The sequence below is a fragment of the Sus scrofa genome, chromosome 15, assembly GCF_000003025.6.
Source record: "Sus scrofa isolate TJ Tabasco breed Duroc chromosome 15, Sscrofa11.1, whole genome shotgun sequence".
Lineage (NCBI taxonomy): Eukaryota > Metazoa > Chordata > Mammalia > Artiodactyla > Suidae > Sus > Sus scrofa.
Window position 1 is genome coordinate 63713534 of NC_010457.5, and position 15845 is coordinate 63729378.

General features: G+C 37.5%; 1 protein-coding gene across 6 annotated transcripts in view; it reads left to right on the top strand.

Moving 5' to 3' along the window:
* The window catches only part of GPD2 (glycerol-3-phosphate dehydrogenase 2), a 135914-nt gene extending 120811 nt beyond the window's left edge, over positions 1 to 15103 (top strand). For 3 of the 6 annotated variants that reach the window (XM_021075780.1, XM_021075779.1, XM_021075775.1), the window contains 4 exons: positions 7948 to 8060; positions 8152 to 8230; positions 8672 to 8770; positions 11707 to 15103. In XM_021075780.1, the coding sequence (XP_020931439.1) occupies positions 7948 to 8060; positions 8152 to 8230; positions 8672 to 8770; positions 11707 to 11832 (417 nt within the window). In that variant the 3' untranslated portion in view covers positions 11833 to 15103. The remainder of the gene's footprint in view (positions 1 to 7947; positions 8061 to 8151; positions 8231 to 8671; positions 8771 to 11706) is intronic. The other 3 variants (XM_021075778.1, XM_021075776.1, XM_021075777.1) reach the window with 2 other exon arrangements.

The window sequence follows — 15845 nt, forward strand, 5'->3', positions numbered from 1 at the left end:
TCTGAAGTGAAATTCACACTCCTGCAAGTTTGCCTTTGGTAGAAAATAGTGGTTTTATGGCCTGACCACCAAATGCTTATTGACTTGTGTAATTTGAAATTTTATATTTATACCCAAATTAAAAAAAGAAAGCCAGTGATGGTTAGATGCCCACATATACAGCCCTGGGCTTCTTGTAATAAATAGAAGATCATCATGATTTTTAATTAAACCAAAGTATTATGATGTACAGAGGTATCATACATGTGTTTATTTAGAAAGTACTCTCTGTGCTTATTAGTTTAGTTTCTTCCCCCCAGTCTTTCTTGAATCCATTCCATTTAGGCTCTTTTGCTGCCACTTTGCTGCAGTGGCTATGGTCACCCTCATCAGTCACTTCCACATTGCTCATTGTACTTGTCAACTCGAGGTCATCCTTTTACTCAACCAGTTAGTAGCCTTGACGCAGTTGGTTTCTCCCTCCTTCTTGAACACTACGTGTCTTAGTTTGCTTGGGCTGCTATAACAGAATACCCCAGAGTGGGTGGCTTTAATAGCAGTCACTTATTTCTTACAATTCTGGAAGCTATAAATCTGAGATCAGGGTGCCAAGGTGAGATGGTTGGACTCCTTGCTGGGGTCCTCCCTCCTGGCTTTCAGACAGCTGCCTTCTGGAGGGAGGGAGGGAGAGAGAGAGGGGAAGAGGGAGAGAGAGAGAGGAAGGAAGAGAGAAGGAGAGGGAGGAGGAGGGGGAGATGGGGCGAAGAGGGTGGGAGAGAGAGAGAAAGCTCTCTGGTCTCTTCTGTTGAGGGTGCTAATCCTAACAAGGTTTATCCAAAGCTAGTTACATCTCCAAAGCCTCACCCCTCCAAATCCTACCACACTGGAGGTTAGGCCCTCAGCATACGAATTTGGGGGGGATACAATTCAGTCCACAGCACCATCTTTCTCAGATCTCCTCCTGCCTCCCTCAGACGAGTACTATTTCTGACCTCTCCATATCATAAATACCTATTCCACTTTTTGGTTGCCAGGACCTAAATCTTAGTTTCATATTTGATCTAAAGCCATCAACCAACCTTATATTTATCTTCAAATAATGACATGAGTTCAGTTAGGACACTCAGCTGCTGTCAACCTGATTCAGGCTACTAGCATCTCTTACATGGATTATTATAATAGCCTCCCCTCCCCAAACAGTGTCCCTGCTTTAACAATTTCAGTGATTCCATTAAAATTAAGAAAGGTCATTGGATCTGTTAATCTGAAATTCAGAAGGGAGGTCTGCCCTGGAGATATAAATTTAAGTTGGTCATTAAGACATCACAGGATTAGGGAGCTGGTACAGTTAGAGGACAAAAAGTGATCCTAAGACTGAACCCTGGAGCACTCCAGAGTTTAGATGCTGGGGAGAGAAAGAAGAATCCAGAATAAGAAAGTAATAGTTGGTGATGTTGGAGAAGGTGTGACAGGACTCAAAAGAGATTTGGGACCCAGAAGAAAAAGGAAGGAATATTTTAAGAAGAGAAAGGTCATCTACTGTATCAACTACTACTGCCAGGGTTGATAAGATGAGGACTGGTAATTAACAGTTCCTTTTTTTTTTTTTTGTCTTTTTGCCATTTCTTGGGCCTCTCCTGTGGCATATGGAGGTTCCCAGGCTAGGGGTTGAATTGGAGCTGTAGCTGCCGGCCTATGCCAGAGCCACAGCAACACTGTGGATCTGCCACCCACACCACAGCTTACAGCAATGCCAGATCCCCAACCCACTGAGCAAGGCCAGGGATCAAACCCTCAACCCCATGGTTCCTAGTCGGATTCGCTAACCACTGAGCCATGATGGGAACTCCAGGTAATTAACAGTTCCTTTGCTAACACATCCTCTCTTTTACTCAGAGTCAGTCTCAAGTCATTACAATGGTTTATGGGCCTCTCTGTGATCTAGCCACCACTTTTCTTTTTTTTCCTTTTTAGGGCTACATCTGTGGCATATGAAAGTTCCCAGGCTAGGGGTCAAATCAGAGCTGCATCTGCCTGCCTATACCACAGCCACAGGAATGTGGGATCCGAGCTGTGTCTGTAAACTACACCACAGCTCATGGCAACACTGGATCCTTAACCCACTGAGTGAGGCCAGGAATCGAACCGCATCCTCATGGATACTAGTTACAGCTGAGTCATGACAGGAACTCCTCCTCCAATTTTAATGCCATCTATGTAGTGCACTGTTGTTGAGAATCACTGTTTGATAAGAACTCCTTAATCCTAACTACAACTCTTTTCAGGCATAACCTTTACCCCCATTTCATAGTTGAGGAAACAGGCTCAAGGAGGTAAGTTCCAGTCAGAGTTCATACAACTAGTAAATTGTGGAACTGGGGTTGAAACCAGGTATTCTGATCACAGAGTATACCTTTTCTCACCCTGCCCTGCTGCCTCTGCATTGGCTGGACTAGTTTATAGCTCTTCCGGTTTTGAGTTTTGGTTTGGCCAAGTAATTCTATATACAGAAACAACACCAGAATGAAACTTATTCCTGTGCTACTGCCAATCATTTTTACCATATAGAAGGATTGGGGATAATGTGTTCCTGTAAAAATTATGGTTGGAATGATTTGAATATGTAGGAAGGTACTTTGTGCCAGGAATTCAGGCTGTAGGAGGTAGGAAGGAGGAAGAAAACTCTGTGAACTAGTTATGTTTGGCCCTCCTGAAGAAACCAGATTTAACTTCAGTTTAGATTTTATGAGCAGATTTATGTTCTCTGAAATATTCTCCCATCCCCCTTAGCAAACAAAGTAACAGAAATAAAAGACCTAAAGTTATCACTCAGGATCTGAGACATAGGAGTATTAATGAGAACCACGGACAGTCTAGAGAGAACAAAGAACAAAGGAAAAAGAATTAAAGGTTAGAAAGCTGGACTTCTGAGAAAAGGTTAAAAGCACTGGGATTACTTAACCTGCAAAAGTGAAAGAGGAACGAGGTGATAAATAACTCTCTGCAGATGAATTGTGTTTTTCGTTTTTTGTTTTTTTTTTGTTTTTTTTTTTTGTTTTTACCAGTCAATACTTAATGAGTGACTTCTGCACTGAGCATTATACCAGATATTTTAGGTGAGTGATAACTAGCTCATAGTTTCAAGGATCTTCAAATTTGATTGTTTACAACACGTATATGCCTCAGAAATGTGTGTATATCTTCCAAACTAAAGGAGAGATTTAGAGAACTGTTACTTAAGACCAAACACAGCCAACTTGGAAGAACCAACCAAAGAGGAAGGCATTGTCAAGGGAAGCTGGGGACTGATAGAGGAGTTGGTGAAGATATTTAGAGAATGTGACATCGCCAAATTGTGTTTTACAGGTTATAAATTAAAGCCAGTGAAAAGATGACTACATGGTCAAAAGAGGTTTGGAAATTATGAGTTAAGCAAATGAAGCCATTTTCTCGAATGCAGATAATTTGGCACCTTTAAAATGCTTATGTTCATTGTCAGTGTCCAAAAGAGAATTTATTTGGAGACAGATTCAACTCTCCCTTGAGTCTGTACTAGTATTGCTGTGGGATATATTTTGGAAAATGCTGCTGTATTATTTGGCAAGGTAGATTTTTTTATAACTTTCAGACAAAACATACATTTCATTGAGGGACTTTAGAGAGAAGACCACTTAAGCCTACTGAGAGAGTCTCACAAAAAGATCTTTTTTTTTCAAAAATAATTCCAGTGAGGAGAATAAAGGGGGGAAGCAAGTGAAGAAATGGAGGGACTACAAACAAGGCCAGCTGATAAGCACCAAATATCAAACAGATGGGAGACAAAAGACGCAACAGTGAAAGAGTATCCAGGACTACTAAAAAATGCATATGAATAGTGTCAGGAATTGGCTGAGTGTTGGCAAAAATGCTAAGACCACCACAAATAACTTTTACAAATCGAAAAGAATGCAAATAAGGCCTAACCTAGATCATCGCTTAAGCTGACTAACACTGTATCCTTGATTGCTGGAGAAGGGAGAAAACTTTTCAACTCATAGTTTAATACCAATTTGTTTTTCTTTTTTTCCATTTTGTCAAGGAGAATGATTTCCATTGTGAGAAGAGCAAAATAAATATTGGTAAGAGGAAATAGACATTCAAATAGAGGGCTGCTCTAAATGAGTTTGTATGCCAACTCAGAAAAATTATACCTCAGGGTACTCAGAGAATTTGCAGATGGGATTTATTTAACTACAGTTGAGCTTTAAAATATCATGGCAAATAGGAGCAGAACCAGAAGACAGAAGGTGGGCAAATGTAGTAACAAATTTAAAAGGGGAAGGGGGGGAATACAGTGTATAACCTGTAAACTAGTGGTCTTGGCATTGATCTTGGGCAGTTTTCTATGTTTTGGCATTTAAGTTTGTTTTATCAGTATTTATCAAGAAGTAGTGATCACTGGAAGCTAGTCATGAACCATTTAGAAAACATAAATCACTTCAGACACTTTCTTTTCAGGAAGAGCAACAAGTTTGTTAGATCAGGCAAATGTTATAGACATAATGTATTTGGATTTCATTTAGGGTTGTAGGAGCCCCCCTCCCCCGATATCATTTAAAAATTGGTGAATTTATAGCTGTCAAATGATCACTCTCCTTAGAAGAGGTCTCTGCTAGCAGGTTGTGGGGACTCCGTCCTTGGTCTTGACCGAATCTAGCTTGGTTCAGGTGCTGAGATTACAACATTGATGGCACACATCTTTGGTGTCCTATAGGAGACTGGAGGGCAGAGTGAATGGTGACACATTGAAGCAATGGGTGACATTTCATTAGGTACAGTTTAATAGAGATAAATGTTTTCCTACCTTGTATTGGGTAGAAAAACAATTCCATCCACTCATGACAGGTTTGATAAGACTTGACAGTAGCACATGCAAAAACGAAATATAGTTTTTGTTAACTGAGAATGCATAGCAGGTAACAGTGGATCATGGCCACCCCCAGATGCAATTACAACCTTAAGCTGCCTTAAGAGAACCTCCTATCTCTAGACTGATGAAGCTGGTATCTACTTCTGTCTAGGACATGCTAGATCTCTGTTGGAGTATTGTGTTGTCTTCTGATAATTTTACTATATGACAGACTAGCTGTGGTTTGGGAGGAATTATCCAGCATGGTGAATGGGTTTAAAATCATGTCTGGGAGTTCCCATCATGGCACAGAGGAAACAAATCTGACTAGAAACCATGAGGTTGCAGGTTTGATTCCTGGTCTCGCTCAGTGGGTTAATATCCAGTGTTGCTGTGAGCTGTGGTGTAGGTTGCAGATGTGGCTTGGATCTGGCATTGCTGTGGCTCTGGTGGAGGCCAGCAGCAACAGGTCTGAATGAACCCCTAGCCAGGGAACCTCCATATGCCACAGCTGCAGCCCTAAAAAGACAAAATAAAATAAAATAAAATCATGTCTTATGCTGGAGAGTAATTCTAGACTTAAAGAAAGTCTTAAGGAGGAAGGATCTATCTGTAAGTATTCCTTGTTTTGTGATACAGGGGAAAAAAATTTTAGACTTTAAAAATGTTACTGTAGGAAAGTTGAGCTAATCCCAAATTGGAAGAATTGCAGAGATTGGTTTAATCTCAGCATAAGTATTTTAAGCAATTGGGGCCTTCCCTTCCTGCTTTCAGTGAAATTGAGTTACCTCTCTATTACTAGAGTTCTTTAGACGGAGACCTCATGCTTCTAGTTTTGGAATGCTGCAAAGGAAATGTGGGGTTAGGGAGGTACATTGGTGAATTCTAAGGAAAAAACCCCTTCTGGCTTTGGGACTCTATGATCCCTTGCTTGATATGGAGTATAGTTAATGACATGGGCAGTAAAGGACATGACTTAAGGAAGAGCTTGTTCTTGGAGGGAAGCTCCCAAGATGCCATATCCAAGGAGATGAATCTTGGACCAGTTTTGTAGAAAATAGCTGGGCAAAATTGGTGCAATAAAACAATAATTTCATTTTTAACTAGTGGATTTTCTTGTGCGAAGACAGTAATCTGCCAGTGAAGAATGTTCCTGGTGATTTTTAAAGGCAAGTTTTACCTTTAAAAGTATGCCCTGTATATTATGTGTGTGTGTATATAATAAAATAAATAAATATATAATATATAACATATATAATAGAACTCCTAATGTTATTACATAGCAAAATGAAAAGATAGAAGTGCTAAAAAATTATCTCAGCTAATATATGTCTGTGTCTTCTTTATATATTTTAAAAATATATGTATTTCTCCTAAGAGAAAGGAAAGTAGGAAGGGAATAATATCAGAAAATATGCTTATCTTCTGAAGAAAAAGGAGCAAAAGGACTTGTCACTGATGTAAACAAAGACATATAAGCACATGTCATGCAAGAGTGTGTGCCATTTTTTATTTTCCTTGTTTTGCTTTTCACTGGCAGTATTCTGCAGACCAGAATTTAGATCTACAAATTGACTTAGTAAGATCCTTTGATGGGCAGTCTGGGGAATTTAAGACTTATATTATTAAGCATTTCTAGGTCAAAATCTCATGGATTTACTATAGCAAGCACACACTTTTCACTTACATTATATGAAGACTGCGTGTAAGCTGCTGTGGCTCTTTGTATTTTAGATTGGCTTCAGATCTCTCTGAATCATGCCTTACTCATGGCACAGGAGCAAGAGAGGCTAAGCAAAACTGCACAGTTGTGTTTAAAGCTTTTACTCAAAAGTGGCATTTATCATTTCCATTCATGTGCTATTGGCCAAAGTAAATCACCTGCCCAGGTTCAGATCAGGGGGGTTGAGAAGTATACTTATGGGTGAGAAATGTGTGTATGAGTATAAAAGAGAGTAAAGAGATATTTGTGAACAATATACAGTATGAGTCATTTTGGAAGTTTCGGTTTTTTTTGTTTTTTGGGTTTTTTGTTTGTTTGTTTGTTTTTAGGGCTGCACCCACAGTGTATGAAGGTTCCCAGGCTAGGAGTTAAATTAGAGCTGCAGCTGCTGGCCTACGCCACAGTTACAACAATGCCAGATCTGAGCTGCGTCTGTGACCTACACCATAGCTCACAGCAACACTGGATCCCTAACCCACTGAGCGAGGCTGGGGATTGAACCTTCATCCTCATGGATACTAGTCAGATTCATTTCCCCTGAGCCACTCCCATTTTGGAATTTTTCAGTTGGGAGACTGGTATGATGAAATCTAAGACAGTATCCTCAGTAATACGATAGTATCAGTTGAGGCTGGTGACGCTGAAAACAGGAAGAGTAGCTATTCAATAGAATAGTTTGTTTCTTCTCATGGCTGTAACCTCCACCCAACTATAAGCATACTACTGACAAAATTTTAGAATTAGTTAATCCTATGATGTCTCTCTTGTTACCGCATGCCACATTATAGTAGTTGTTCAAGTCCTGGATATCATCTTCACTTTTAATGCTTTTTTGTCACTAAGCCACAAAGACTTGATCCTGTAGATTTTGGTAGTCATTACTGTGGAAGAATATTTGGCAGTAAAAGAAGCAAAATATTAAAACATGCAACAACATGAATGAGTCTCAGAATTGTTATGCTATATATGAATGTAATCAAACAGAAGACTACCTACTATATGAACCCTACATAGGAAATTCTAGAAAAAGCAAAACTCTGGTGATAAAAAAGCAGAGGTTGCCAGGGACTAGAGGTCAGGGGAAGGAATCAACTGCAAATGGGAGTGAGGAAGATTTTTAGGGGGATAGAAATGTTCTATATCTTTTGATCATGGTGGAGAATACATCACACTGCATACCTAAAATAGGTGAATTTTAGTGAATATAAATTATACTTCAGTAATAGTGGAGGAAATAAAAAAAATTGTGCTTGCTAGAAAAATGAAGATGGGCTTCTTTTTAGAAAACCAAATTTTAAAAAAGAGAAAAAAATAATTCTTTCCATAAATCTTTGAACTTTGTGTGTCTGTGTTTTAGGAAGAACTTGAAACAGCCAGGAAGTTTCTATATTATGAAATGGGCTATAAATCTCGATCAGAACAGCTAACAGATCGCTCTGAAATTAGCCTACTGCCTTCAGACATTGACAGGTACTTCTAATAAGTTTCTCTCTCTCTCTCTTTTTTTTTGTCTTCACTTACCTAAGTATATTTATTTGCATTATTCAATGATGTGTTCCAGGTACAAGAAGAGATTTCATAAGTTTGATGCAGACCAAAAGGGCTTTATTACCATTGTTGATGTTCAGCGTGTATTAGAGGTAATATTTTTTTGGGTTCAATATCTTTGATAGCAGAAGAATGTCAAGATCACATTAAATAACTTTTCTATCTAGTGCTTTCTATATTTTTCTTTGAAACTCTCAACAACGTTAATAAAAAGATATGTATATTTTTAATTTATTTTTATTTTTTTTCTTGTCTTTTTGCCTTTTCTGGGGCTGCTCCGGCAGCATATGGAGGTTCCCAGGCTAGGGGTCTATGCCACAGCCACAGCAACGCAGGATCCAAGCTGCATCTGCAACCTACACCACAGCTCACAGCAATGCCGGGTCTTTAACCCACTGAGCAAGGCCAGGGATCGAACCCACAACGTCATGGTTCCTAGTCAGATTCGTTAACCACTGCGCCACGATAGGAACTCCAAAGATATGTATACTTTTTAGTGAAACTTCGTTATTTTGTGCTTTCCTTTTATTTAGAGTATCAATGTCCAAATGGATGAAAACACGCTTCATGAAATTCTGAATGAAGTAGATTTGAATAAAAATGGACAGGTTGAACTCAATGAATTTTTGCAGGTGAGTTGAAAGGAAACAAGTATACTTGCTTTTTATCTTTCGGTCATCAATGGATGTTCAGGAATGGATTTTTAAGTCCATACATTTCAGTCAGTTCTCACTTCATTCTGAAAAAAGAAAAAAGCTTGAAGCCAGCAAAGTTGATTTATCTGCCTTTAAAGATAAGGCTTTATGCGGTGCGTGTTCTTTTTCTAAGACACATTCTGCTGTGTTGGGCAATTTAGATTAAATCTAAGTTAATTACAGCTTAAAGGGAGGAATCAGAAGTGTGCTTTATAAAGAAATATGCCGTGGGGTACCACTGACGGACCTTTCTTTAGTTCTTATGTGGAAAGCGTATTTTTAATCAAGGAAGTTTAAAGAAATCAGAGTTGTATTCATTTGAGAATCATATTCACTTGAGAACCTGAAATGCGATGATTATAGTCTTACATTTTAAAGAAACCGAAAAGCAAAAGAAAGGAAACCTGTGTTCTGGGTCAAGACCATATAATTCAAGCATTTCTAGTTCCAATTTTCCACTTACCCAAGGCTCAGTTATTTAATCCTAACCGTGAAGTAAATTTTGTTAATTTAACTTCAAACTGGATGCTACACCTCATTCCTTAAAAGTTCCTTAAAAGAAAGAAATTCAACAGACCCATACGTTATTTGTAACGGCCAAAGGACTCTGCTCTTAGGAAGAATGTATTAGGTTCCAAGCAGCCAGGTTTTTTCCGTAGCGCTTCTTGGGCAAGTATTTCAAATGAATGCCAGGTCTTGCTTGCACCATGGCAATGATGAATGCTGAACATGAAATAAATTAATGCTGGGGATTTTGGTCAATGTCAGCCCTTTCTTCACTGTGTCAAGTTAAACAAACAAGATCAAGGCAAAGGAAATGGTAATTGTCTCTCTGGAGATGAGCTGCAGATAAGAGCATTGTTGAATCTAAATGCAGAAAATTTTCACAGGTTGTGTCCAGCATTTCAAAAAAGAATGTTTAGTTCTTTACGTTATTGTTTAACTAAGTGCACATTTGAAATTGAGTTTAAAATGTATGCTTGGGAATTAGAAACCATTTCATACATTTTTTTGTATAGTTGTTCCCTTGAGAAAAATTTTTTTTTGTTTGCCTCAGGATTTTAGAAAACTTTTCCTTAAAGAAATAGTTGATGCTTCATTTTGTACAGGTTATAAATAAACAACAGCATTTAGGGTTCAAAGATTCAAAGACCCGGGGTTTTAGAAACAATAAGAATCTAACTTTATGGATCTGCTATGTGGTTTGGGTGTTAAGTAATTTTCTTGAGTACAGTAGAATTCAACACATAGAAAATAATTTAAACCATCTGCACATTTTCTTGTAGAGTTTTTTTAATAATTGAGAATTTCTTGTCCAATTCTAAATGAAAGAAACTATTCATGTTTCTACTAAGTATAAATACAGAGTTTAATTTTCAACTTAAAAAATGCTGACCATATATCTTATGAAATACAGTCACACCCAAATATTATTTTTTCTTGTAATATGGTTTCAAGGTATATGTACTGTTTAAAGAAAACTTTGAGTTCTTAAAGGTTGGTACATCATACCATGTTTATTGATTAAGGAAAAAAAAAACCCTCCAGCTCTCTTAGTTCTGTTAGTGCAGATAAACTTTGAAGGTCTTCATGGAATCAGAGATAAAACAGTAAACAATAAATTGTTCTGTCTTTAGATGACAGCATTCTTTGTTACACCATTCATCAGATGCAGAGTATGATTTCAGGTCTTGGTTTTGTTTTTAGTAAACTATTCTTCTTTTCTGAGGATTAAGAGCCCATGTTTATCCCATTAAACACTGTTTTGAATATAGAGATGTTTTTAATAATCCTCCTGGAAGGATCTCAATAGATACTGCCTGGTTACATGACTTGATTTTTAGGTTTGGGCTCTAATGACACTTAATGCATGTAGGAGTCCATCTCTAATAAGCAATAGCTTGTGAAACAGCTTTTAATAAGGTCAGGAAATTCTGAGCCATCCCCTTGGCAGATGCCTCTGACTCTTATTCAGAGTCATTTTTAAGAAATGTTATCTCTGTAGGCTAAAAATTATCACCCTAAAAATATTTTGAGGATTTACGTGTGTGTATATATATATAAATATATATATTTTTATATATATATTTCTGATGAACGACTAAATGTGTTCTTTAAAAAATAAATAGATAAAAAAGACTGAGGAAGTGAGATCAAGAAAAGCAAATAGTTAAAACCACATCAACTTGAAAAGGAAAAAAAAAAAAATCCCCATGCTCATAATTGCACAGTGCCTTCCAGATTAAAGGCATTTGCCCGTTGACTGCATGTAATTTCAAACTAATTCTGATTTTATCCATTGGATCAAAATGAATTAGCTAAAATCTGGGCTGTGGAGTGCTTTTAATTCTTAAGGTAGATCTCTGGGTCCATTTTCAAGGACTTAAATGTAAATTACTTTAAAAAGTCTTTAAGGAATTTGGATTTGGGCGACTTGAAGTTGTCAAGAACAGTAACACTAAAAAAGAGTAGTTAAATAGAGGTCACGGTTTGTTTTTGTTCAATCCTTGAGATTCCTTTTTAAGATTTTTAAATGGAATTAAAGATCCAATATTTGAGTTGCTCAAAAAAATATGTGCTCTGGGCACATTAAGGGGCAAGAAATAATGCCTTCGATTTGCATTTAAAAGAAGGTTGATTTGCTGGGTAGGTGTAGTTTTTGTAGTGGTGGTGAAATACCAACCCCTTCTCCCCTTGAAATGTTTGAAAATTGTACTCTTCTTCTGTGAGCTGTAGTACCTGCTTTGGTTTTTGATGGGGGCACTTAATTACCCCCCCCCCACCCGCCTGCACACTGCGGAGGTCACCATTAAAATGCCACGTACCAGAGAATGAGCCTGCCTTTTGAATCTGTTGCCTCTTTTCTCTTTAAGCTGATGAGTGCTATTCAAAAAGGAAGGGTATCTGGAAGCCGGCTTGCTATACTCATGAAAACTGCGGAAGAGAACCTCGACAGAAGAGTTCCCATCCCTGTAGACCGAAGTTGTGGAGGATTGTGAGTCTGAGCAGTAAATCCACAGCCAACAAACATAGGAACAGCAGATCATCCTGTAGCAAACCAGAGATGACTTTCCTAACTCCAAACTAGTGGATATGGATAGGCTGCCTTTTTTATTTAACACTGGGAAACATTCCAAAGTTTTAGAATGTTGATATATACCCTTTATTTGTATTTGTCATTTAACTTAGCTTCTTAAAAGTCTATTTTATTTTTTTTCCTCATTTTTCAGTGCAAACTGGTTCAATGTTTTGCATTCCTTTTGTGACCTGTTAGACTGGATATGCTCCCTGTATTTTTGTTTATTCATTTATTCTAAGTCAGTCTTAGAGGCAGAGTATTTTGGCAGAAATTGAAAAAAAAAGAAGCTAGTAATATTTGGTGACATGCACCGAGCTCTGGACATGGAGCTAGGTGACAATATTTTCTCTTAAGAGAAATTGAGTGGGGTGTGACCCATTAAAAATGATAGTTTCTGGAGACCCCTCAGCCCCTTCTTCCTCCAGCTTGTCTGCCTTCTCCATCCCAACAGTATTGTACAACTTTGTATCTAGAGCATGATGGGGGAAGAAAAAAAGTTTAGATCTGGTTATAAGAACAAATCTCAAAGAGAAACTCTGAAAGCTTCCAGAATCACAGGTACAAGATAAGGATAGCACTGACATTTGCTGGGAGCTACAGTGATAGTTTCATCTCAGCAATTCATTTTTTTTCCCCCCAGTCACTGCTGGTTTTTCTTTGACTATTACAGTTGCCAGGAAGAGCCTTGCTTTTCTTACTTTAAAACCAGCATTTAAGTGGCAGGTTGGATGTAGAGGGATGAGACTAAATTTCTCAAATCTTTACAGTAGGAAGAGATATGAGGTTTAAAACCCTGTTTACATATCCACATATTATAGCACAATTTTCAATCCCCAAATCCTATCTCTTGGAGAGTGTGATACTGCCAGATGTGGCCCATTTCGCTCAGGTTATTGCATCATTTGGAGGGAATATTTGTAAACAGATAGTAAGAGAGGATAGAAATAGCTTTTAGTCAACTTTAGTTACAATTATTTGTAAAAAGGCACAGGATTGTAATGTTCAAGGTCATTTTAATTGCTTAAAGCCTTCCTCCTTCTCTACTCAATGGAAAAGTTCTCAATCAACTGCAAAGGAAAAGAAAAAAAGGAAGTCACACTCAACACACACGCATCCCCCAGCTCTCTCTCTCTCTTACACACACACATACACAAGACAAAAACAAAAATCGATGTGCATAGAATTTAGTAACTATGTAATATATTGAATTTAATTTGGTATGCTTTTGCAATACTTTGCAGTTTAGCCTGTCATATCTGAATGTTTGTTCATTATGCTTCATCTTGTGAAGTTAACTACCTGCTTTTTTTGATTTTTAATATCACATTGTATAGGAAATAGGTAATGTAACCCTTTATTTAGTGTCATGTTTTCATTGTGCAGACTTGAAATCTTAATTTTTTAAACTGGTACCTGAAACACTTTTGTGCTGTCATTTCTAAATATGTCAACATTGTAGAATCTCTTTATGCCTCATTCAAGTGGGGTATGAGCCTGTCTGTCACAATATACACACTGGACGTTTACCCCACCCCTGACCTCTGAAACAGATAGTTAAGATAGCATCTTAACTTATTTTGTGTTTAAGTGAAGTTTTAACTTGCCACTTCCTAAAGGAAAACCTAAAACAGAGCAAATGACGCTCCCAGGTATCACTGTGAACTTTTTTCTTTTAAGGCGTGATTTTTTTTTTTTACGCTGGCTTTCTCCCCCCATCCCATCTCAAATAATGGAAGCATGTGGCTTTGGAATTGAGGTTTTTTCCTATCAAGACAGTAAACTGCACTGTTTAGACCCCGGTGACACTTAGCAGACAGAAGAGCTGTTCTTTAAGACATCAGAGGTGATGCACCACAATATTGTACATTTGTGCTCTCTCTCTTTCTCTCCTTTTCTAGTTAAATCAAGATAACGCTGACTTGTACCCTCCCTGAATCCATTACCAGGGGGGCTTGTAACCTGATGGACCTTGGCAGAGCTATATTTGTAAAGAGACCTTGTTTGTGCACGCTTTGCTATGGATGAAGTTCCTTTAAGGACAAAGAAAAGTGCACTTTTTGTCTTTTGAGTATATCTGCTTTTGCTTAAAATCTGCTAGTTCTAAAGCATACGCTCCTTCACCAATCTCAGAGACTTGTCTTGGAAATGAGCTGGTTCCAAGCCTTTACTGTGAATAAAGCACCCCCGCATTTTTGTGTAAGTTCTTAATTAAACCTGTACAGCTTCTTCACCTGATTTCAGAAAAGGAGAGGAGAGATGGTGTGGAAGGGTGTAAAGCTCCTTCAAAACCTATTCTAAATGCAAAAGATTCTATTTTTTCTTTTCATATAAACATGGTATTAACTGATTCCTTTGGGGTGGGTGTAGGGTATGCAGAGATTGTCTTTTACCATCCAGTGATTTATTTAAAGAGCCTTCAAGGGGATTCAGGTGAAGGAACCCCCATCTGTGGTGGAGAGCTGGATGCTTCTTTAAAGAGCCTTTACCATGGTCATAACAATAGTGATAATGCTGGATTATTTGTTAAGCCAAGATTGCCTGCCTCATCTCCATCATGCTGTTTGCAATATTCTTGCTTTCAATCAGTTTTCACTGAGTGTAACTTTAGGGTTGCTACTACTAAATGCATGCTCCTTATTCTGCTTTAGTTTCTAGCTGTGTTTTATCTTTTTCAAAATACGTACTTACTCTTTTGTACAACAACAAAAACTTCATTCTTTTACTAAACATACTGTAAAGGATGATCATTGATTTTATTTCCTTTTGTATGTATTGGTAACAACTTTTGGCATATGAATGTAAAAATATTGAAGTCAATGACGCTAATAACTTGCACTGTTTTGCATTATGTCAACCCTTTTTAGGGAGTAAAAAAGCCCTACTGTGTTTTTAAGGAATATCAAGCATAAGCCCAGTACTGGAGTGGATATACACTGCATGTTTTCATATGTGGCATTTTTATGTATTGTGTTGGGTTATTGTTCTAGATTGGACTGTTAAATAGTATGTTTGAGGCTGGGTTGTCATTTTTATAACTGTCTTGGTGTTTTATCGCCATTATTTATTACTTTTGATATACAGAATGAGCTGCATGCATTTATAGAGCAATAAGAGGATGTATTTAATGTGCCTTGTTTTTAACTGAATAAGAACTGAAAGCATGAATCAATAAAACTGATTAAAATGGTCCATTTGCTGGCATTTTGATGTTACTTGCAGTCAGAGAAATAACTTTGATTACTGTTGAAGTTTAAAAGTTAGAAAATATTTTCATATACCATATTTTTAATTTCTCTTACATGTTAATTCTTTTAGCTTACAATTTTGTAATTTTATCTCAGAAATGAATCCCCGTATAGACATTTTCCAAGACTGCCAGATTTATTTGTATTAATGTGTTGCTAGAGGCTTTAGGGCAGGACTTCTGCATTTGTGCAATCCTACTCTAAAATTACATTCATCCTATTACAACTCTGTTGAATTCTTTTTTCCTCCCTTTTTTCTTTCTTTTTTTTTCTTTGTCAACCAGTGCCTTTTAGCCCGAGCGTTCCCAGGCACACTGATGAATTTTATCATAACTAAAATCAATAGAAATGAATGGGAAAGATTACATAATCCATTTTGATCATCTTACATGTCAAGTTAGTGTAGGGTTGCCAAGTGTTGATAAATGCTCTGACAGAAAAATGCTATACATTTTCATTGTTAGTAAATCAGTAAAGCTGTTATCAGTTTTAGCACAAATTTTATAACGCCTATGTTATTTTATAGGTTTTAATTCATACCTGTATATGTAGCATCGTCACCCTTTGCAGTTGAGAAGTGCTGCCTCTTGGTTTGGCATGCTCAAAGGTCTGTGGGATCTTCTGAAGGTTCGTTGAAATTTTATAAAATAGCTCAGAGCCCTGACCCCCAGACACACTTGGAACAATG